Source organism: Petromyzon marinus, chromosome 6, assembly GCF_048934315.1.
Source record: "Petromyzon marinus isolate PM22_M1 ecotype Great Lakes invasive population chromosome 6, UKy_Petmar_22M1.pri1.0, whole genome shotgun sequence".
NCBI lineage: Eukaryota > Metazoa > Chordata > Hyperoartia > Petromyzontiformes > Petromyzontidae > Petromyzon > Petromyzon marinus.
This window is the reverse complement of record NC_133672.1, coordinates 13121935-13147377: the sequence shown is the minus strand read 5'-3', so window position 1 is coordinate 13147377 and position 25443 is coordinate 13121935. Positions and strand designations below refer to the sequence as shown.

The following is a 25443-nucleotide window of genomic DNA, read 5'->3' as shown; positions in this document are numbered from 1 at the left end:
CTACATTTCTCCACAGTATGTCAATCATTGTTTATTTTTCTAATTTGGTCCAATTAATGTCAACTACACACATATTACAATCAGTGAATTAGTAATTATTCGGTAACAGAGATCCTGAGAAATGGCTATCAATTGTAGGCTTCACTTGTTGTGTAACTTGCTGTAGTACAGGCTGCACTAGAATTGCCCATTTTATCAGCATAACAAATAATTACAATATCACACCCAATATCAGTTGTATGCAATCTTCTGTGAAGCAGGCTTTTATCCTAGACGAGATCATTTTTATGCAGAAAGATGGGTCTTGACTGGTATTGCAACTTGTAATATTAATTGTTTCGATGCAAAAAATCATGGAACACTACATGTTGGAAATAAATTACACAGGGAGATAAATTAAGAAAAATGCAGCTGTGAGGAAATTGTGGTAAATATTTCAACTGGATATAAGGGAAGTTTCATATGCCGTGCTATGTAACGTCAATAAAATTGCTGTATGCTGTTTTTGCAGTACAAAACATTTACACGTTGAAATGTGTGGCACTGAGAATCTCCTAAAACATCAATTGTATTTGCGTGTACAGAAACAATGCAAAACCAACTCCTGCTGACTTAAAACGTGTGATACGGCATTCTTACAGGAAGTAGTGAGGTTGCGTGGCAACAGCCTCCAGTAGCTGTGCCACATCGAGTCCCAGAGAAGCCTGGTTTTCACAGAGTCGTGGGAGGCAGGCACGTGCCAGCTCCCACCTGCCATTGCACAGGTTCCGGCAGAAAAAACTAAAGAGTTCCTGCGCTGAATAAGCCTCTTCGTTCCCAAATGGGTGCATGCTCCTCCAAGGAGCCTATGGCCACCCTTCCTGTAAATTAACGCAAGCAGAAACAAAAAACGTACACATGTAAGCACAATTCTGAGAATGCCTTCATCATCACCAGTGGTCATTCCACTGCTGGATGAAGGCTGCCCCAAGCCTCCACCACCTTTCAAATGCCTGTAATAATCCACCTGCACACTGATTTTATTTCTCCACAATTATCACGATGAATTAAGGCAAAATGTGCGAGCAATATTTAATTTGATGCTTGTATAAAACTGCTTACAAGCAAATCCACAGCCAACCAGTAGTGCCACTACTTCTTATAACTTCCTGTGGTAATAGGCTTTAACAGGGGTGAATCATGTGTTTTTTACGAACTCGTGACATGTGGGAAGATTAATTATTTGCCGATTACATCTCAAAAAAGGTACACAAGGTTCTAATTACAACACAGTGGACTTTAAATACCTGTCTTCAATCCATATATTCAACAGCCAGATCAAAAAAACACTAATTGTTATTTTCTTAAAGTACTGTATGCAAGAAACAAGGACTGTTTAAGGGTTTAGCACTGTACGCCAACTGTTCTTGAGCCTTTTTTTTAGTTTCGGGTTTAGACCGATCACTTTAACTAGTGACAGCCTTACAAATAACAACTCTCCTATGCTCTTATCAGAGCATATAGATGTACCAAATCGATTGTCTAACTCTAGCGCCGAAGTAGCTTGGGCAGCGAAGACGCGCTGCACTTTGAATGAATCACGTTTCATTCTCTCCGTAGTTTATTTGAAAAGTAACAATGTCATTTATCCAAACAGAAAAAAAAACTTCCCTTTGAGTTATCATTTTCAAACCAGCGGTTGGAAAGGTGAATATCCCGTAGTAACCGAAACCATGACCCCAAATTGAGACGCAACATTAAATTAACAAGCCCTAGGGACACGAGATCCCTCTTCACAAAGGCAGAGTTAAGTCAGACCAAGGCAACGCCCATGGCCAATACGGTGTGTGAAGGTCTTCACCAAACCAATGGCTTGACACATGGCACTGGCCATAACCAGTGGCCTGTCATGTTTTATTATCGTTCATTCATTGTCTAGCCCGGAAGACAAAGCTCAGCGTTTTTTTTTTGGTACGGGTGAACAAATATCAATACAAAAACTCGTCAATAACAGTATGAAAAATACATATAACACACAGGAGTCGGGCAATGGCTCTTCGTGTGCAACCACTTATAAGGCGCCCATTTGCTAACCATCAGCACAAAAGCAAAAAAAACACACCAACGATCACAAAGCAGTACCGTCTCCAGGTGAAGTAAATGAGACCACCATATATTTACTGTACACGTAAATAAGTAATCATTTTACGAACTAAAGCCTAAACACAGTACAATTAAGTAGCATTAACTGAAAGTGACACAGTACACTCATGTTGGTGTTCACACAGTTAAATTGTGGATATCCGATGTTCAACCGGGGAAGCGCCACCTCCGATTAGCGCGGTCAGCTACGTACGCTGCAAAAGAAGTTCAACATATACTCAACATTAACGTTTCAGAAGGAGTCTGTATTTGCTACGTGTGGGAGGAAACCTGTACACAGAGTAATCATTGGGCTTTCCTCCCACATGAAGTGCGTACAAGCGAGTGGAACTGTCAGCCCCACCTGCTTTACCGCGATCTCCAAACCACCTCGCAAATCTTTCCCCCACAAAACGTCGACCGCGATTCGCCGACCCGCTCGCCTCAACAGCACTGGCCCACACGGCGTGTGCCGCCGCCGCCACCACACAGCCTACCTCGCCCCCCACCCTCACCAGGGCCAACAGCTCAGCCTCGTCGGCGCTCACAAAATCAACCCTGCGGCCACACTCGCATTGGGCACAAAACAAAAAGCGTCGCTGAGCGGTGGCGGTTTAAGCGGCAGGGAGCCTCGAGCAGCACGGGACGGCACGACCAAGGCCTACCCGTGGCTTCGGCCTTGCTGCGCGTGCTGGGCGTACGGCGCAGAAGCGCACGGCGGCGGGCAACGTACACGGTCTTTACAAACAACAAACTGTTGCCGCTCCCACACGGAGCCGACGAGCTGGCGGCCAGGGCAGAACGCCGAGTCGGGACGCGAGGTCGTCCGCCGTGTTTACGGGGCGGTTCGCGGCGCGCGCACGTGACTGGCCAAACAGCTGATCGGCCGCGCTACGGAACCTCCAAGTGGCCCGCGGAACGCGATTCGTCTTTTTTTAGTCCAATGACCACTCTGGCCCATATAAACTCTTTGGGGCGTATGGCATACCACAGGACACGCACCGCTTTCGACCACTCCCATCCACGCACTATCCTACCTCTCCCCACTCCACGCACGGGATGCTACCACTCCTATCCACGCACTCTCCTACCTCTCCCCACTCACCTGCACGCACTCTCCTTCCTCTCCCCATTTCCCTCCACGCACTCTCTGACATCTCCCCTCTCATCTCACACAACCCTTGCTGACAAAGTGCTGCAATTAATATTTTTGGGATAATTTATATTAACACTATATTGTGGCTGCCATTAATGTATTGCTGCAGTTTATAACCACTTTCATTCAACTTGAATCTTACGTCTTATATTTAAAGGTATTAAATTATTGTATCTCATAACATGATCAGGTTTATATACGAGTGTCAGGACAAAGCTTTACTGTGTTCGTGTTTTAGTTTTTTTGTTTCTTGTGGTTGCACCCGATTCAAGAGCCGAATGACTCACAGGGCTATACCAAATAAATAAACTGAAACAAATGGAATTGTTTATTTCATTTGTTCATAACACTCTAAAAACGCGTCACAACTTAACAAACTTAACCAAATTTAGCCTATATCAGCTTCAGTTTAATCATTAACAGGGTTCTGCGTTGTCAGTAACCTATTAAAATGCATTCGCACTGCACCCTTTTTTAATTTTACACGCTTTCTTTTAACTGTCTGTTGTTGTATCCTCAAATCTTGTAACTCAATTTTAACCCACTTCCAAATGTGGTATCGACTGTAAACTTGGTATACTTATGTCATACCGATGGCAATACTATATTCTATCATAAAAAAATCTATATTTTTAAACATATTTTTTATATGTTATGTTTCGGCTTGGGTTTAATTGTCCACTGTCAACTGACGTTGGCTGTAATTGGCCAAGGTCCCCAGACGTTGTGGCAAAGCTTCGGGGCCACTTCCAGGAGTCTTGGGAGTTCTGCCATTACGAGTACATTTCATAAAAGCGTGTTTTTAAAAAAAGTTGTTTTTAATATTACTTATGATTTCAGCGTGTGCTGCTAAGTTATCGAGGGTGCACTGGCTAAGGTTAAGCTGTGAGGAATGAACAGTATACTGAATAAGATCAACGCCACTCACCCTCTGATGTGAGCGGGTGCAGATGCACGTTTAACAAGTGAGAGATAGATACCCTGTGCTGTAATCTTAGCTTTGGCTGTGCCTTCTAAGATTTAAAAGATGTGCCATTGCAGTATAAAGCAGATTACTTAGAAAATTGTTCCACATTCTTCAAGACGTAAATGAGTAGCAAGTGTTTGATGGTAGATGCGCACACTCGTCCAACGTTTTCATCACGTTTTCGAGGCATTTTGGACAACATCTGATTTTCTAAAAACGTATTTTTACAGCGTAGTGCATCTATACTGTACTAAATACATAATTTTAGCAGATGTAAAAGGTAATTTTCGACCCGCGACATCCAACGTTGCGTCAAACTTTATTCACCAGGTTTCTAATTGACATTAAAAAAAACTTTGTTTATTCACATTGTCCAAGACTGTTAATGTCCAAGACCGTTAATGGGAAGGGGGGTGGGGGGGTTAATAATAAACACCGTATATAGTTATTGGAGACAACATTTTACAATCAATTTGATTATGCCAAAGTACTGGCGGAGGTAAAATATATTTAGGAAAAATCTAATTTACCTTTTAAACTTAATTCAAATCTACAGTATTAGAAAAAAAAATACATGGCAAGAATAACAGCTTGGCTTTATACATTCTTGCAGTGCTATGTCATAACCTATACACCTGTTTTAAACGAAGCTGGAAAACTATCAAGGACAGTGGCAAGGAAGTACGTCAGGTGGAAAAGTTACACCACACACATTCATGGGATTGAGTGATGGTGCAGTGTTAAGCGCACTGCACTATGAACCCAGTATTTTGTGTTCGATTCCCGTTAACGGCTAACATCAGTGGCTAATGACATCTAAACCAGCCCTGGACACCTCCTTCACTAATCCCGCACTTACCAACATGGGCTACTGTTGTCAATCAACCACCATGACCAATATGGCATGGGGAGGCCTTCATCAAGCAGTTGATTGACAAATAGCTATACATTACGATAACGTTTTCATATAATTCTTTCAAATACTATGAACACCCAATAAACATTGAACGTTGGTGTAACGGTTCCAACCACATGCCAAACGTTGGCCCAACTTTGCATGTTTACTGGGTTTTACTCAATTCATACTTCCAGTTGTGAAATATCTTAATTCTTCATGATGTGTAAAGTGGAAGCAAATCAATTGAAATGTTTTAGTTGGTGTTTTCAACACGTAATTTTTGTATCTGTGTATTATATGAGGAAGCAGCCAAAAAGTTTTCGAAACGAGAGAGTAGATTCAGGATTAAACTCACCTCCAAATTCACATTCATCCCTCCTCCGATTCGGTGATCTTTCATAACCATCCACTTATGTTATATAAGGTTATCCTTTTATAGATACCCACACATGTGTCCCACCCACCTGTTAATATAATTTTTGTAATATGTTAACACTCTCCTCTGTGAGATATGAAGCCATCACTTTCACAATATTCAATCACCTGTTGAGATTAAAGTAAGCGGACCATGACAAAGCAATAAGGCATCTATACACGGATCACCCTGTATATAATTATTGCATAAAGATAGGATCTCAAAACAAGGTAATCCTAGCAATTGATTAAAAAACTTATTTTTTCGCTTCTCGTTAATAAAGTATTTTGACTGCCTCACGTATGTTGAGAGCATTTTCACTGGACAGGTGCGGAGATATGTTATTGTGCATCTTCATCTGGCTGAAGCAGTCCCATCTGGTCACATGATCATTATGTTGCAGGCGTGGATCTTAACCACTTCCCAGGATCTTGGTGGCACGCTGGTTGGCATCGTCGATGCGTGCCTTGTTCGAGTCCGCCTACAAGCACAATCAGACAGTTCTCATTAACAAGGAGCTGCCATATGCTAAGCATGGCCTTTTACAGAATTAGCAATCACATGAAAGTGTCTTTGAACGATACCCTATAGGCTAAAATGCAAGTGCTTTTCTATAACATCGCAGGATCCTGAGAGATAAGTGTTTTGACGATGGCTGCTGCTGCTGCTACTGATGATGATAAAATACTTTTCAAGCATACCTCATGCAACCCAAATGTATCTTAATGGAATTATGTTATTCTTAAACAAGAACAAAAAAATTATGTTGAATATTTCATTTTCTTGAGTTTTGTAATGCCATTTCAATTTGCTTAACACGTGTCCTGCATTGCTTTGAGACCCAGATTTCCACTCATAAAAGAAGCCTTTAGTCTCAACGAGCCCTCACCTCACCCAAACAAAGATGAAATAATTCCCGAAATAATGAAAAATAAGATATCAGTCGTCAAAGGTGTGAGCTTAAATTAACATACAGAATGGATTAACAAGTCAGGCTTGCGTGCCAAACAAAAGTATTCCCAGCAGATGGCAATGTAATCATTAAATGACTACATTGCATTACACTTCGAGCTGGACCAGCAATAAAACAAAATCACAAGGGGGTAAAGAAATCTTTCTCTTGGTTGCTGAGTAACAGTCACGAGCTGCTGCTCACACTGTGCTTATGAACCCGCCAACCTGAGTTCAACTTATCCAACATCAGTGATGACTGTATGAACAAATTTTGGACCTCCCCTCGGTCGACTCAGCATTAAATTAGTACCTGGTAGGCTGGACACACCACCCCCTTGTGCAGCGTGCCAGCCTTCATAGGTGCACGCTGACATCATATACCCCAACAAACCTATGTAGACTACACGGGTGGGAAATCTGTCCTTGTCTATTACCTTCTCCATGATGCGGTCGAGCTGCCGGTTCTGCATGTCGATCTCGTTGCCCATGTCCATGGCCATGTGGCGCAGATTGCCGATCATGCCGCTCACTTGCTCAAGGTTCTCCTCCATGTCGTTCTCCCGCGCGTCGTTTGTCACCCTGTGTTGGGACATTGACGTTGCGTGGGGGGAGAGACGGTGGAGGAGAATATACAATATGAGAAAAAAGGCGAGAAGGGACGTGGAGGCAGGAGGACGGGTGGGGGGGGCAGGGGCAAGCAGTGGGATGTGGGCGAAAATTGCAGGAGTCAATATGATCATTTTTCTTATTCGTGTGATATTTACGATACCGGTGTTGTGATTTCATTCATCAAAACAACAAGTAAAAAAAGGTAGGATATGAAAATTAAACAAATAACCCCAGCAATATTGACTCATTTACAGTCACCTTCAGAGCTGCCAATGTTTCATTGTTAAAATAAAAAAAGAAACTAACTTGTAATTAATGGTACCGAAGAAAATAACTTTAAAAACTTTCCAAAAGCATTGTCTTAGATTCAGACTTTAGAACTTTACGCAACACCGACATATCCCTGTTAAACATCACTATGACAAATGCAAAACATGGTTTAAGTTTTTTAGAATATATATAGAATCCATACTCTATGGTTCTTTCGGTAAAGTCACGTAGATAGAAAATTAATATTTTTCGATTTAAAGCTTTCGTGACTGCAAGGATTCATCTTCTTTGGTTCTTTCGGTAAAGTCACGTAGAATGAGAATAAAATAATACTTTACCGAAAGAACCAAAGAAGAGAAAATTAATAGATCACGACGTTTCGATCGCAACACAAGCGACCGTCTTCAGGTGAGAGAGAGAAAGCTGCTGAAACAAGATCTTATATAGGCCTCAGATGGGTGGGATGATATATAGAATCCTGAATGGGAAGTGTTTCTAGATCATTTGCAGACCATGCTCTGTGTTATGTCGTGTTGCAAAAATGCCCCTATGTGTATTTTAGCACCTGTTATAAGGTGACGACTGGATCGTGAACAACTTGCACCAAGAGGGCCACCTGACCTGCGTATGAAGCCACCACTGCAGGCCATCTGCTCCCGATCGTCCATGACGTGTGCTGGCTGGTTGGACACAACTCCATCCTGGTTGTTCCCCCATGCCTTCTTGTAGGCATCACCTGCCTCAAAGTTCTTCAGTCTGTCTCATGGTGGGGGCAGTGACGCAAAGGGCGTGAGACAGCTGGACAGAGATGCGACGGCTGTAAAAATTCTGCTGCGACTGCGAATTGTAAAATTGCACTTGGCAAGTTGCAACCCGGTAAATATTGTGTTTGCATTATTGAACCGTCATTTATGGGTGTTTTATGTATTTCAACTCTGTTATGTGTACAACCATTAAGCTACCCAGACTATAACGATCATAATTGTGTGTGTGTTTTAATTTGGTATTGATGTACTACCATACAGCGAGCCACTTGATCACAAAGGGAAAGTGCTGACAAAGAACAAGAATATAATGAAACCTGTCATTAGATTGTATAGCTCATGGTGAAAATATTGCCAATGACTTCAAACCATCACTGGCTATTGTATACATACTCAATAACAGAATAGCCGTGTTCAAAATCCTATATTTATCCATAACTAATTCATTCAAAGTACAGGAAAATGTAATACATCCATTACAGATGGCACATTTTTTAGCTTACATCTTTTGATCCTCTCAGTTGCATTATTTGCAGATCGACATTACACTGCATGACTGTCGATCCCTAGCCCAAACAAGTAAATGAAAATGTTATATTTTAAAGTTCTACACCAAGCAGAACCCAGCAAAACCAATATGTCCAAATGGCTTCAGAATGTATAGAAAATGCTTTTTTCTCAGTAAAATTGCAAAAAGCAACACAATGTCACACTGAAAAGAGATATACACGTAACTGTTTTCATAAACACTACGTATTTTGTATTTAAGGTAGAACATACGCATTTAATTATTAACTACTATAATAATTCATCCGACGTACTGCAAACTGCTGGCAAGTGTTAACTCAAAACATGTACTGACAGGACATGTTTTATTGAGGGTTTCGTAAATGAAAAAAAGCTTTTCAAAGTGGACGACAAATAAGTAACATTGTAATTAATGGACTGGTAATACTTGGCAGTGGTGTTGTGACGAACGTTGCAAAAAGGGGAGCTTTAATCTCCCACGAGCCTCCGATATACTTCAATGCCAGATTGAGCTGAGGGGGACACAGACATCACCATGCAATCGGTGTTCCCCCCCCCCCCATCACACCAAGCCTCTGCCTCAAATAATTACTCAATTGTCTGGTATGGATGACGAGTAGGTAACTGTAAGTGACCTCAAATAGAGGATTCTGAAAGGTGAATTCACTCAGAACTGAGAAACACCCTTTTTACAACACCGATGTTACTCGCGGGACACCGGACACAATGGGCAGCATTGCAAGGGTGTGAACAGCAGTGTGCAGTTTCTGTGGAGGGAATTTTCTTTAATTAAGCGCTCACACATGGTGGGAAAAAAAACCATGCTAACTACTAAGGGAATAACAATGATTATGACATGAGCATATTCAGCAAACTGGCACGCACATACACGAGGAATGCAGAACTCGAGTTGGTGCAACTGGAAGCTGCAGTTAAGAGCCAAAGTTGTGATGCTGATACAATGTGAAGTGAAGCATAACCGATTTGTTTTCATTGCTGAAATTATGTATACATGTGTGGACATGTAGTTACGGATTGCAGACACAAATTACAATAATGAAAACCTCTGTCTACTGCTATACATCATGCATTACAGATGATTTATTCTTGGAACCACGTTGGGGAAAAAAGTACATTAATGCCTAAAGGAAGATAGATGTAAAAATGCAGTTCTGCAAGTACATTTACGAATTAGTACCAAACTAAAATATGTTTCACTTCAAATAAGAATGACAGGATCAAAAGAATACACGGTAAACGTGGAAATGAAGTGAGGGACTATACATAAATACGTCAATGCAGTATACAAGTCAGAGATGACAAGTAAGTAATTTACAACAGGCTGCGGGTTAGCCCAGCATGGCCTTACTTGCAGACAAGACGATATACAAAGGCAACTTCAGTGGCAACCCATATCGTCTTTCCATGTGTAGACGAGTAGTGGAGGACGTCATGTCACTCAGGGGGGTGAGAATGGATGACGTCAGAGGTCACGGGGGATATAAGGGGGAACCCGTGACGTAAAGGGGGTCGTCGCGAAGAGCCAGGAACGGAGAGAGTTAGGGAGTCGGGATCCAGGGTAGAGGGAATCAGCGCCAGGCGAGAGTGATACTTCACCCGGCCGACCGAGTTGGATAATCCCTCGGTCCGTGCTGGGGGAAGATCACGTCTAGCCTGGGTGGAGCTGGGGACCTCCCAGTACCCTTCCCCTGGGGAGATATTAGGGTTGTCACCTGTTAGGCGTAAGCCTTTAATAAGTTACTGGCAGTAGCCCTTAATAAACCTTGGCATCCACCCCTACCCAAGAACCGTGTCTGCGTCGTCAGTTACACCTCAACACATGCATAAAGAGCAACTGAATAGGTTATTTATGATGGTATTCATACTTTGTGGAGGCAATGGCCTTCCCAACAAACTTGAATAATTGTAGAACATACATTGTGCAGCAAGGACATTACATAAAAATGCAACAAAAATACGCTGATATTAACAAATCACCATTTGTAATAATTAATAATGTTCAACAAAGTAAAGAGGGGTCTATAGAGAAGCACACATGTCTAACCAAGCTCAACATTAAACTGTGCCTTGGTGATGTCAGCAGTTATTTTGTGGGTTTAATGACACTACTAAAATCTGATCTTATTTTTTAATTGTCCACAAATGCCAAAAATATTGTCATAATATTCACAAGAAGATATTTTTGTAAAAAAGAAAAGTATACTTTTTTTGACAACTGGTGAATGTTAAATCCAGGCATTCCACAGAAGCGTTGTCATACATGTCAACTAATTTGATAACATTATAAGCTGCACAACACACGGGCATAAAACATTCTTAGATTTTGACCGATTTACTGATTTTGTTGACAGCTGTCAGAGTCACGCATCATGCACTACACACTGGAATGGAAATGTTTGCAGAATAAAAGATTAAATGTAACATGTATGACAAACCACGTGTGTAGCATCATGGATAATGACAGTGTATTGCCACAGCATGCTTTTAAGCTTGAGGGTACAGCAGCTCTATGCTAATGTATACCCAACTGATCATGCAATATATTTATCTTTACAGACCAGCATGGCCAGGCATGCCAAGACATGTCTGGGGGCATGGTAAGGACCTATAAAGCAGATACGGAACTAGGCTCATCTAGTTTATGGTTTAAATAACAAACCACGCCTGCTCAGACCTACTTTTCACAGGGGCATAGGGCACACAGGCCGCAGCAATTTCCTACACTTGACAAGTTTTTTTCTGCCTCCTTCATATCCTGATTGATCCCATCCATGCCTTGCTCGGTATGCTCCAATTGTTCTTACATAAAATGGTTGAATGAGTGCAGGTGGGAAATTGAGGGCACAGGGTGGAGAGGGGAAAAGAAAAGACCAAAACACAAGTACAGACTTAAGACCATGCCAAAGACAGAGCACGGGATGAGCGTGACACACAATTATGCACAGAGGCCCTCAGACGAGGTGGGCCAGTACCTACTTTTCACACGGACACGCGCACAGGCCACAGCATTTCCCTAAATCTGTTAAGTTTTTCTCGGCCTCCTTCATATCCTTGTTGATCTGGTCCATGCCTTCCTCAATCTTGTCAAGCTGTTCTGTTAGAGAAATAAGCAGGAACTCTTTAAATTCCGTTAAAGCTGGGCAAATATTACGATATTAAGCGAATAGAAATTTGTTCTTGCCAACTGTGTGTACAAATATGTGTACAGCACTGTACAGCTAAAATTGAATTTAAAGGACCGTATTGGCAATAAAGTAAAAGCACAAGTTGAAAATATTTTCATACATAGGCTTTCGCGACCAATATCCATAACACAGGTTTTTTGGGTTAGATCGTAAATATATCAACCCGCCACCACCCGACACAGCCAATTAGTAAGGTTTGTCACGTAACAGAACATGCCAATTTTTTTTACTAGTACAGCACACCGGGGTGTCAGATTGTCAACGTTGTGGCTTGGCTCTCCAACACACCGGTGTTTTGAACTTGTAACGAATTGGCATGTTCTGTTTACGTGACAAACCTTACTAATTGGCTGTGTCGGGTGGTGGAGGGTTTAATGACCAATTTATAAATGTACGCGATCTAATCCAAAACAACGTTTTTTTACGATTAAAAATAATTTGGCAATGTAATCATTTCTGAAAATAACTGCCTGGCAAATAAAGAAACCACAATGAAATAATAATGTGTTCAGCAATTGCCTTTGTTGAAGGCAGCGACAAGTGTGTTATTATTACGTTCAATAATTCTGTACTTCAAAAGCGTTTTGACCAATATAGCGGTTTTAGAATACCTCCTATAAGGAAGCATACCTGTGCCATGTATGATTTCTGGTCAAAATAATTTGACTAGATATTGTGTCAACTGAATCATATACATATATAACTCTCTCAAGAGAGATAAAGTATAACATGTCAATTGGCTTATACAACGTTCTCACATTACGTCATCTACCCTACCTCTGTATCAGGTGTGCATCACGGATTCTCTAAATATATGTCAATAACATGAATACATCTTCAGAACACATGCATTGTGAACATATGGCATATCTAACCGAGGTAAACTGTTGGACCAGATCACATAAACATTCCATTCTGATTGAAAACAATATTCACGGTTTCGCTGTGTCCAGAGTTCAATCAGATCACTCAGAACACACTGCACGCTCGCCCTTCAAACAATTCAACTTATTTTGTAAAAATAACACCTGGTCTCATGGACTCTTACGGAAGTGTCTTGGCACCATGCTTAATGTGCAGCGTCTTACCTCCTTGCTCATCCAGCATTACCAGTGTCCTTATGCCAGCTTCTTTGCTCTAATTTACAAGGAACACAAGGGACAGAAGCTTAGGGAATAAATGAGAATGATTCATAATGTTTTTATTAAAAACAACTGCTGTATTGCCACATGCGGCCCGGATGAAATGTCGCGCATTCCGTATGCTTAAACCCCCAACATCACTCCCAGCTTCGGAAGTGAGATCTATTGGTTGGTCTCTGTGGTTTCACTCTCAGGAAAACTGGGTCACCACCTCCATGAATCACATTAATTTCTCTCGAATGAAACAAATGATCGCCATGGCATTACCACTTGAGCTTTAACGCAAGCTGAGACGTCCGACTGTGAGATCTTTATTGTAAGTTGTAATCTGAGAATGCTCCTTTCAATGCTGCCTCTGTGACGAGTCTCCGGAAATTAGCTTCCAAATGTACCAGCTCTATGGACACTGTGAGCATTCAGTAAAGTGCAGGCTTAGTGAAGATTCAGAATGATGTAATCATTCATTAGATTTGAACCAAATATAAAATAAATAAATGCTATACTGTTGTAATTCCAATGATTTTAAAGTGAGCATGAATGTGAGAAGAACTATATTGTTATATATTTTTAAAAAATACTCCACAGTGTAAGGTGCCAAACAACTGCCATTACACCCTCTTAAATGATTTCCGGAAATTTAATTAGTTGCAAAAGAAAACAAATTGAGGGCTTCACTCTTATTAAAAAAAAAACATCTGTATAAATTATATTTTCATATTATATGCAAACATTCACCTAGAGTCACATTGCATTGCTTCAATAATTACCTGTCATTAATCTTTAAAAATCCTTTATGTCATAAAACCCATAAGTGTATCTGTCACAGTTTCCTTGTGGTATGATTTTAAACTTTGGTACATGTCATATACAATTTACATGGAGTAAATGTTCCTGCCTTAAGAAAATATTAGATACAGTTCCACAAAAGAAGGAGGATGTTTGCTGTGCTGAAGAATAAATGCTGGCTCACCTCATCCACCAGCTGTAACATTCGACGAGTACTTTCCAGTGACTGCAACACAGAAAACCCAACGTGCAGATCGTATAATAGGAACACACTTCACAACACAGTGGCGTCGTTATCGAGTGTGCAAACAGTGCAACTGTACCGGGACCCAAGAGCCAGAGGGGGGCAGGCACCCCATTACGAAGAAGTGGGGGAAGAATTAGACAGTGGGTCCCACCACTGGCACAACACACAGACTGGGCACACAGAACACCACGCAGACTGAACATACGCGACACAAACACTGAACAAAGAACATAAGCACAGCAGCAGAACAAATGTGAATGTGGTTCATGCCATATTTCATGTTCATCATCAGCCATGGTTTATCCACTGCTCAATGAAGGCCTCCCCATCTCACAGAAGGTCCCGTGACTGCTTCGACATGACGATGAAGCGTGACACCTTTAAGGACCTAAGGAGCTCTCCTGGATTGGGGCACCATCATCAGTGAGATACTTAGTGAGAGGCAAGATAAAATTAGATCTCTTCATCAACCCAAACTGACCAGCATGGTGAAGCATGATCATACAACGCCCCATGACCGACACGCCTAGACATCATGATGCATAACAGAATACCAGCTTGTAGCAAGACACATAGGACAGACATAAAATGTCACACACACCACAATCAGCACTAATTGCACCAAAAAAACATTCAACCATTATGTGTGACTGTCTTTCAATGTGCAATACATTTGTCCCAGCTACAGTGAGGGAAAAAAGTATTTGATCCCCTGCTGATTATGTACGTTTGCCCACTAACAAAGAAATGATCAGTCTATAATTTTAATGGTAGGTTTATTTGAACAGTGAGAGACAGAATAACAACAACAAAATCCAGAAAAACGCATGTCAAAAATGTTATGAATTGATTTGTATTTTAATGAGGGAAATAAGTATTTGACCCCCTCTCAATCAGAAAGATTTCTGTCTCCCAGATGTCTTTTATACAGGTAACGAGCTGAGATTAGGAGCACACTCTTAAAGGGAGTGCTTCTAATCTCAGCTTGTTACCTGTATAAAAGACACCTGTCCACAGAAGCAATCAATCAATCAGATTCCAAACTCTCCACCATGGCCAAGACCAAAGAGCTCTCCAAGGATGTCAGGGACAAGATTGTAGACCTACACAAGGCTGGAATGGGCTACAAGACCATTGCCAAGCAGCTTTGTGAGAAGGTGACAACAGTTGGTGCGATTATTTGCAAATGGAAGAAACACAAAAGAACTGTCAATCTCCCTCGGCCTGGGGCTCCATGCAAGATCTCACCTCGTGGAGTTGCAATGATCATGAGAACGGTGAGGAATCAGCCCAGAACTACACGGGAGGATCTTGTCAGTGATCTCAAGGCAACTGGGACCATAGTCACCAAGAAAACAATTGGTAACACACTGCGTCGTGAAGGACTCAAATCCTTTGTGGTCAGATGAGACCAAAATGGAGCTCTTTGGCATCAACTCAACTCGCCGTGTTTGGAGGAGGAGGAATGCTGCCTATGACACCAAGAACACCATCCCCACCGTCAAACATGGAGGTGGAAACATTATGCTTTGGGGGTGTTTTTCTGCTAAGGGGACAGGACAACTTCACCACATCAAAAGGACGATGGACGGGGCCATGTACCGTCAAATCTTGGGTGAGAACCTCCTTCCCTCAGCCAGGGCATTGAAAATGGGTTGTGGATGGGTATTCCAGCATGACCATGACCCAAAACACACGGCCAAGGCAACAAAGGAGTGGCTCAAGAAGAAGCACATTAAGGTCCTGGAGTGGCCTAGCCAGTCCCCAGACCTTAATCCCATAGAAAATATGTGGAGGGAGCTGAAGGTTCGAGTTGCCAAACGTCAGCCTCGAAACCTTAATGACTTGGAGAAGATCTGCAAAGAGGAGTGGGACAAAATCCCTCCTGAGATGTGTGCAAACCTGGTGGCCAACTACAGGAAACATCTGACCTCTGTGATTGCCAACAAGGGTTTTGCCACCAAGTACTAAGTCATGTTTTGCAGAGGGGTCAAATACGTATTTCCCTCATTAAAATGCAAATCAATTTATAACATTTTTGACATGTGTTTTTCTGCATTTTTTTGTTGTTATTCTGTCTCTCACTGTTCAAATAAACCTACCATTAAAATTATAGACTGATCATTTCTTTGCCAGTGGGCAAACGTACAAAATCAGCAGGGGATCAAATACTTTTTTTCCCTCACTGTATGTTCCAATGTTTACGCCACACTCATAATGAGCAAAACAAAACTAAATATCATACCGCCCACACATTTTAAATATCATGTAGCAGACTTAATGTAAATGTCACAGGGCCAATTCTGCATAGATCACAGAGCTTTCCCAGTGTGAATACTGCAACATTTATCTTCTTAACTATAAAAGGCATTTTTTTCGTCTGTCTGTCCGTCTGTCTCTGTGTGGATGCAACTCGCCAAGGTATTTGGCTCGCGAACCGCGGTGAGCCAGCGCTATTTTGTTTCCCCGCCCGTCAAACTTTAAAGTGAAGTTAAATTTACAATTGAGTGGTATTCCTCATTATTTAATTATTTCCCTCGACCCGCTACAGCTGCCCGGGGGTTGCCCCTGGCAAGGCACGCGCGTCAGCGGGTGGAGGGTGGGGAGATTTCTCATTCGCCTTCAAAATGCAACAACAAAACAAACACGCAAGGCGCTTCTGCGGCCGCCTGGAACGTTCTTCCTATCCGATATTAGAATGCTACTGGAGCTGCGAACTTGTAGATCATCTGGATTGAAAAGTCACCTCTTTAAAACTGATTTGAGTCCCGTTTGTCGTCCTTTCCCCGCGCATCTCCGATAAGCGCGGTTGGCTGCGTATGGTGCAAAGGAAGTTCAAGAAGTTCAATGTACATACAGACATAGCGGCTCTTGAAATATTTCGCTTTTTTATTTTATCTATTACAGAATTCGTCAAAGATGTCTCTTCTTGTTATTTTGGTTGCCGGCCGCTGGGACAGGAACCCCTCACCGACTGCACCTTCTGAAGAGAACCCCGCAGCGCTCACTCAACGGGGCAATTATACAGGGTGGTCCAAATGTCTTGTGACCCCCCCCGCCCACCACCCCCCAAATAATTGAGCCCGTAACATTTTTTTTTCCTTTTGCGTAATAATTTCTGTTTTAAATAAACCTTGCTTTTATTTTGTTTACGTTTCAGACGATTAAATGTGACTTAAATGGGACTGGTCGGTAGGGGTCGCAAGACATCCGGACCACGCTGGTACAAGTGTAGAATACGACTTCTGGACACCCCGGGTGTTTGCCGAATCACCGCACGGAGACCAGATCCTTATTCAGGGGCTGCTCGCCGTTTATTCACTCCTCTTCCTCCACTCCACTCGCACTCCTTCTCTCCCTCTCTCTCTCTCTCCACACTTCCACCCGCGGGCGGGCACTCGCTAGCCCCCGTCCACTGTCTCCTTCCTCACTCTCCTCTCTCCCGAGGTTACCCTTCACGTCTCCCCCCCCCCCCTTTTCCCCACTCCCCCCCCTGGACGTCTCCACCCCAACTTCCCCCCTCTCCTCTCTGCCCTCTCGGTCCCCCTTCTACCATCACTTGTTCCGGGGCTCCTCCCTTTCCGCCCCTCTTTCTGCGCTCGCCCCTCGCCGGGTCCTCGCGGTGCTCCTCTCGACACAAGCACCGAAGCGTGCCTCGCATGCACCGGGGGGGCGGGGGGGGGGTGCCGGAAGTAGTTCACGAACAAAGGAAGCCATCGTGGCCAAATGCTGTTGACACTACCGCACCCTGCCATCACTTCCTTCCTTTTGCTAGATCCTACAACCCTTACGCGAAGTTGGCACACGTCCTCCCAAGATTTCCCTTGTAAAGGAAATTTCAAAGGAGACGGGGGGGGGGCATCGCACCCCCCCTCGCCACTTGGTAGAATATCGGGCGCATCGTTTTTAGCCCTCCCACTATTAATCAGGGATTTAAAAAACAAATCCTCTTTACTTTAAACAGTGAGAGGTATGCATCAACGCATTTGACATTTTTTTTTCCACCGCAAAAATAGCTTCCGTTGTACAACAGCGGCATGTTGGCAAACATCCTATTGATGTGTGCATGCGATTACCCGCAATGCTCAGCGACAACACGACGAGTGGTTTTAAACCTGGACTCAGCTCTTTGATTTTGGCCTCAGACCTCCACGTGCCAGAACTGAAGATGGCATTTCGAACACCGCAATGCCCTGGTGGTACAATCGAGAGCCAACACGCCAGCACATTTCATTTGTCGGGAGTAAACCACAAAACTAAACCACGTTTTATTTTACCGGATAAAGATCCGCTCGAGCTACTTGGTTCGTTTTCGGAAGCGACCTGGAAACAAACGCGAGCTCAAGCGAAGTGGGTCCTCGCGTGGCGATGGAGAGCAGCAGCCAAATACTTCTGAACGAGTGCTGTCGATTCTAGATTTGAAGCTTTCGTGACTGCAAGGATCCATACTCTTTGCTTCTATTCGGTAAAGTCACGTAGGTAAAAAATAACAAAAATCACGACGTTTCGGCCACAACACAAGTGGCCTTCATCAGGTGAAGGGACAGCACGGTCCCTTCAGGTGAAGGGACAGCACGGTCCCTTCACCTGATGAAGGCCACTTGTGTTGTGGCCGAAACGTCGTGATTTTTGTTATTTTATTTTTTACCTACGTGACTTTACCGAATAGAACCAAAGAGTAGAGTGCTGTCGACTCTGAACGTAAAGGGGGGACAAAAAAGGCCGGGGCGATAACGGTGGAAGCAAGTACGCACGCAGTTGCTAGACCCAACACAGACCTAGCTTTGTAGATTTACGTTAACCCCCTTTTTAATAAGATTTTTCGACCGTCCAAAAAGATAGGTCAACATCATTTTACATATTCTTCATGTCTGCGGATCTCTGTTTTTTTTTTAGCACGCGCGTTCGTGTCAAAGGCAAATTAACTGCTGTGGGTTGCCAGAACACAATCTGCACGATCCGCTTTGCAAACACGATCCGAGAGAGGGCTTATGTAAAAAAAAACCCGCCTTAAATACCTCTGTGACAATAGAAGAGATACGCTACACACGTAAAATAAAGTTGGGCCACATTTGGTTCGAATCAGGTATTGCCGTACTCACCGCACGGTGGCGAGATTTTAAATTCCTCGCCTGGTATACAGGAGGTAGTGGGTTCGATCCCAACGCTGACGCTTGTGTAGACTTTTCTCTGGGTCATCCGGTTTTTTCCCCTCCACATTTCGCAACACGCGTATTCGAGTATTTGGCTTTAATAAACGCCAACTTAAGCCACTTCGTTGAGCCATCATTTGTGGCCAGGTCACTTATTTAAAAAGAGTTGTGTAGCCCAGTGGGCCTTACCTGTTAAATACACATTTTGTTTTTTAAGTTTAACTGCTAGCAGTACTTCTCCATGCAGCATTTTATGTCGAGACCACTCTGCACGATCCGCAGAGTGGGTTTGTTGGAGGCACTCAGGATCAATATCACTCGCCACTCATGTGAGCCGTAGTGCTCGTAGCACAGAACATAAACCGCTAAGGGACCGTCCATAAATGACGTCACGCGATTTTGGACGGTTTTTGACCCCCTCCCTCTCGTCACACGGTGTCACAAGAAGTCAGACCCCCCCCCCTCAAATATGACGTCACAAAGCTCTGCACCCCCCCCCCCCCCAAAAAAAATGCTTCAAATCCTTGGTTCTTTCGGTAAAGTAACGTAGAAGGGAAACAATAAAATAATAAAAATATAAAACAATACAATTTTATTGTTTTATATTTTTACTATTATAAAATAATAAAAATATAAAACAATACAATTTAATTGTTTTATATTTTTATTATTTTATGGTTTCCCTTCTACGTAGAAGGAAAACAATAAAATAATAATAAAATAATACAAATAATAAAAATATAAAACAATACAATTTTATTGTTTTATATTTTTTATTATTATACAATTTTATTGTTTTATATTTTTATTATTATAAAATACTAAAACTATTCAACAATACGATTTTATTGTTTATATTTTTTTATTATTTTATGGTTTCCCTTCTACGTGACTTTACCGAAAGAACCAAGAATATGAATCCCTGCAGTCACGAAATCCTTAAATCAAAATGCTTCAAATCGCTTTAAACTATTGTCATTGTAGTGCGTATTTAATGTGGCGCTGCACTCTGGTGTTGTAGGAGAAAACATTTATTAAAAAGTATATTTAATTAAGTAGAACGTGTTGTCTATATTTATTTAAAGTTGCGCATTTTGATTTGACGTCATATTTCTCACCCCCCACCCTCGTCACACATCGTCACAAATGTCTGACCCCCACCCCATAGGTGCGTGACGTCACGGCCCCTAACGCCGCACGGCTTCCCACTTCACAATAGCCACTTATCATTCGTAACAATTACATCCTCACTATTTACGAAAAAGTCAACCTACATGATGTAAATGGACCATATTGCTATTTGAGGACAAAGACAAAGATCCCCCGTATAGCCTTTAACAGAATGTTGAGGCAAGTGCTGTTAGCGAGCACCCATTTCGACCTTTGTATTTGAGGACACACACACCCCGCTTTGATTCTAGACATCTAAACTTGGAAATGCCTTTAACTAAACAAAGCACAGCCCAAAAGCACTGTGGCCACAATGTATTTAGTAAAACAAAACAAAATCCATGCATGCAAATTTATTGTAGGCTCAGTTATTGAGCGGAATACATTCAACAGAAGGTTACATAGCACACGCGTGGAATGACACCGTGATGTAACGGCGAGTGCACTGGACTTGAAACACAAAAGGTCGCCAGTTCTATTTCCCCCACGTGGAAGTTGAAAACCAATGGGAAAGTTTTTTGTTTTTAAATCCTCCGGCCTCCGTCCACCCAGGATAAAAAATTGTGCATCACAGTTAGTCCATACCGGCAACCTGCGGCACGCGGAACCTCATGCAGCTCTTTGACTGTTCAGTGACGATGTTTACTCAAGGACCAATTGTGTTTAGTGACAGCGTTTATTAAGGACCACCGTCACATAAGCACAAGCATTGCGGCTCTTAAATACTTAATTTTTTTTTACCCAAAACGAAAACATTTCACTTCTTGTTAGTTTGGTTGCAGACCTCTGGTCTAACGATCACCTCGCTCTCCTCCATGCCTGCCCCCATCTACCCCCAGCAGTATACATTTGTGCACCGCAGTTCTATGTTGGACTTCTTTTGCACCGTACGTAGCCACCAACCGTGCTAATCGGAGGTGCGGTGTGTGGTGGGTCAGAGAGTGGCCTACTCCCACCTCTTCAAATATGGCCTGGCCACAATGGAAGAGTAGACCAAATACCCTATATTAGGGGGAGGGAAAGAGGTGAAGTATGGCCGAAACAACCTCCATGATCAACTCTGCATGGGGAGGCCTTCACTTCGGCAGTGGTTAACCAAGTGGTGGTTTTAGACTATTTTAGCAGTGTATTAATGCAAGGTTACAGATTTTTTTTTGCGGAATAAATTACCGATTGGAAACCCACGTAGTTCGTGAAGCCTTCAATAGCTGTACCGGAGGAATTTCCATCTGTTACAGATACAATGGGAGGCTGATCGATGCCCGGGTGCGGTCAAGGGATGGCTCCCTATTGCTAAACCATGTTATGTATGCTGATTATCTGGTAATTGCTGCTCACTCAAGACGAGGAGTTGGAGGCGCTGATGCTGAACCTGGAGCTTGCCACTAAGAGGTGGGACTTTGCCATCAGCCTCCCATCACCTGCCTGGGTATTTTGTACCATCGGACACTCCACCCCCACAACTCCCAATTGCTGGTGGGGCGGTTATGGAGAGAGTGGAGAGTTTCCCATGCCTGGGCAGTGTGCTTATGACCGGCTCCGGTTTAACAGCGGAGGTCTCAGTCGAGCGGCATTGTATTTTCATCGGTTGTGTAATGCTGTGTGGAAGCTACCTGGTCTGTCGCTCAGCACGAAGCTACAGGTCTTCTCGGCCACAGTCATTCCCTGCCTTCTCTACGCTTGCGAAACGTGGACCCCCCTAATGGAACATCTTTGCCGGTTATAAACATTTAGGCTGGCCTGCCTACGATCCATCCTGGGTCTAACCAGGCTGAATTGTGTGAGGAGCTCACAAATCCTTTAAAGATGTGGACAAAGTCCCATCGGTGAGTTCCTCCGGCAGGCAAGGCTGCGTTGGCTGGGCCATGTACCCCGCATGCCCAGCCACAGCATGCCTAAACAGTTTTTGTTCGGCCGGATCGTGGGGGCTAAACGGGCGTAGCACGGGCTACAGAAGAGATGGAGTGATGTGGTACAGGAGGACGTGGAGCTGAGTGGACTTGCTGATGACTGCTTCCAGTGCTATCAAGATCGCCCTCTGTGGAGGAGGCTCGTGAAGGACGCTACTGGCCAGTTGGAGGTAGTCGTCCTCCAATAACAACGGAGGGCGGAGGAGCGACGCTCACAACAACGAGCGGAGCGCCAGGTGACTAAAGCACAGCAAGTTGGCACAGTAGGGGGCACAGGTGGTGCATCAGCCAGTCATCTCAGTCAGTCGACCTGTCGCATCTGGGTCTGCCCCGTCACCTCCTGTCAGCAGGCGTTCGACACTTCACGTGGCCTCAAGGTGCACATAGCCTGCCACAAGCGTCGTGGTGACGTCACTGCCACTTAGTGGCGAATGGCGGTTGTTGTTGTATGGTATTGTGTGATATTTTTTACACTTTTCATTATTTTTCTATCTACGTGACTTTACCGAAAGACACAATGAATGTACATTAATAATGTTTGTGTGCAGACAACTAATTTTTCGATTCCTTGCATCTTTCGCTCAACGCATCCACACAGAAACCTGGTATTTCTATAATCACCTTTCTAATTTCGATTTAAAGCTTTCGTGACTGCAATGATTCATCTTCTTTGGTTCTTTCGGTAAAGTCACGTAGAATGAGAATAAAATAATAAATTGATAAAATAAAATAACACAATAATATTCTCACGACGTTTCGGCCACAACACAAGCGGCCTTCATCAGGTGTTGTGGCCGAAACGTCGTGAGAATATTATTGTGTTATTTTATTTTATCAATTTATTATTTTATTCTCATTCTACGTGACTTTACCGAAAGAACCAAAGAACACCTTTCTAATATTCACATATGTTCGTTTGTGTGCTCACAACTATTCATTTATTAATAGCTTGCTCTGCGTTTATTTATTTGTTATTGTGTCAAATCACGTTGATAGAAACCTACTTTTAAAATAATCCCGTGGCAAATATTACAATCATAATGTTTGTGTGCGAACAAATTATATTTCTATTCCTTGCTTCTTCCGCTAAACTCATGTACATTTAAAGTGTGTGTAAGTCTATGTGTGTGTCTGTCTTTTTCGCCCGGGCAACGCCGGGACTTACCGCTAGTTAAATATATGTATCACATGGCTATCTTAACATATATAATAACTTACAGACGTTGTCAATCCACTGCTGGATAAAGCCTCGCCAGCCCCCTTGTCATATCGATCACGGGGGTTGTTTGACCATGCTGATCAGTCATGCCGAGTTGGTTCATTGAGATTTCGCTCCTGAACATATTGCCATATCCACGAATGGAATAGTCCTGGGTTGATGAATGAGGTCCAGGACCGGTTCAGATATCACTTTCCACTGATGTTAGCTGTGGCTGGGAATTGAACTCAGGCCAACAAATTCATAGCACATTGCACTAACCATCGCACCACTGTTTCACTGGGAAACATACCAGTGCTTGCACTGTAGTTCGCAGGTTTATACAAGACTACAAGCACTCGGCGTCAATGCCGCGGGACTCGCCCAGCATAAACATCATGTCACTCGCAGTTGGGTAATGAAGAACAAAATTACGTAAATAACACGAATAACATAAATAACATTGTGAATATCCCAGAGCCCGCTGGAGTATGATGTACACATCATTATGGCCTTGTGACTCAACTTGTGACAGGTTTCACTCAATGATTGATACTGTCATCTTCTTATGCATGGGGCATAACTAACGATAACTCCTCCCTGCAGGCACCCATATATATAAAACTCACATTTTTATAACATCTGTAAACATTGCTGCAATGTTAGCCTCAAATATTAAGTTACCATTCGGGCCTGGCTAAGAAAGCACGTCTTAACAGACTTGTGGGGCAAGTGCTGTGAGAGAGGACCTGTGAAGGTCAGCAGGGTACACGAGGGGGTGGGTGGCCAGCACAACGCCCAGCCACCTTTGTCTCCCTAGTGGCGATGTTTACAAACCGCACAAGGAACTCCCTTGAGACTGAGTCGACATAGGGGAGGCCCAGGACCGGTTCAGATAATCCGTCACTGGGGTTGGCCATGAGCGGAAATTTTACTTGGATCGCCAGGTTCGTAGCTCAGCGTGCTAACCACTACACCACCGCTCCCCACACATATGTTTGTGTGTGAATAAATACATATGTACACATGTAGCTCTACTGTGTACAATGTTTATGTGTTTTCTACACGTAAGGCCATTTTCCAGTCGGCATTAAGCTGCAGCATACAAGGATCATTTTGAAGGTCAGGCTTACATTTTTCCATCCATTGTTCCAAAATCCATAATTATATATTGGTCACAACAGCTCATTAAAATATGTTGAGTATTTTTTTGTAAATCTAGCATGTGAATACATTAGGGTGACTATAATATTTGCATTCTTTCAACATTAAAATGTAAAATAACATTATATACTACTAGCAGGAAGTACCCGGCATTGCCTCGGTCTTAAAATATTTCAAAACTACTCTTAAAAATCTAACCGCAGTGCATACTGACTGTGATGGTACCTGCTATGATTACAGCAGTGCATACCGACTGTGGTGGTACCTGCTATCACTACAGTAGTACATGCTGACTCTATAGCAGTATTGATCGACTCTATAGCACAGAGTACTCACCTGACAGAGTGGCGTGGTGAGGCCTAGTCCCGTGCGGTGGTACCTGCTATGATTACAGCAGTGCATACCGACTGTGGTGGTACCTGCTATCACGACAGTAGTACATGCTGACTCTATAGCAGTATTTATCGACTATAGCACAAAGTGCTCACCTGACAGTGGCGTGGTGAGGCCTAGTCCCGTGCAGAGCCTCCGGCCTCGCCTAGATTGTCCAACCGGCCGAGGTGGCACCTTGGCAGGCTGGGCTGCTACCCCTGACCCCCCCCCCCCCCAGCCACGATCTCCCCGGCCGCTCTACAGTAATATCTACGGCCTATAGTGGTAGCATCTAGCGACTGTATAGTAGTAGTAGTAACTGCAAGCATTGGGGTGGGGGGGGGGACATTACACAGTGAAGAATTTACCTGAGTGTTTAATGTATCTTTATAGCATTTCTTACGCGAAAGAAA

At 43.1% G+C, this 25443-nt stretch overlaps 2 protein-coding genes across 5 annotated transcripts in view; both read right to left on the bottom strand.

Moving 5' to 3' along the window:
* ZFYVE26 (zinc finger FYVE-type containing 26) overlaps window positions 1–3222 on the bottom strand; it is a 38772-nt gene extending 35550 nt beyond the window's left edge. For 2 of the 4 annotated variants that reach the window (XM_032947848.2, XM_032947852.2), the window contains exons 1-2: window positions 2787–3221; window positions 640–860 (exon numbers count right to left, since the gene is read on the bottom strand). In XM_032947848.2, coding sequence (XP_032803739.1) covers window positions 640–830 — 191 coding nt within the window. In that variant the 5' untranslated portion in view covers window positions 831–860; window positions 2787–3221. The other 2 variants (XM_032947850.2, XM_032947851.2) reach the window with 2 other exon arrangements.
* A 1322-nt stretch (window positions 3223–4544) lies between these two features.
* LOC116939462 (synaptosomal-associated protein 25) overlaps window positions 4545–25443 on the bottom strand; it is a 32381-nt gene continuing 11482 nt past the window's right edge. The window contains exons 3-8 of the mRNA XM_032947855.2: window positions 14001–14042; window positions 12977–13025; window positions 11680–11797; window positions 8012–8146; window positions 6946–7090; window positions 4545–6038 (exon numbers count right to left, since the gene is read on the bottom strand). Of these exons, the coding sequence (XP_032803746.1) occupies window positions 5970–6038; window positions 6946–7090; window positions 8012–8146; window positions 11680–11797; window positions 12977–13025; window positions 14001–14042 (558 nt within the window). The 3' untranslated portion in view covers window positions 4545–5969. The remainder of the gene's footprint in view (window positions 6039–6945; window positions 7091–8011; window positions 8147–11679; window positions 11798–12976; window positions 13026–14000; window positions 14043–25443) is intronic.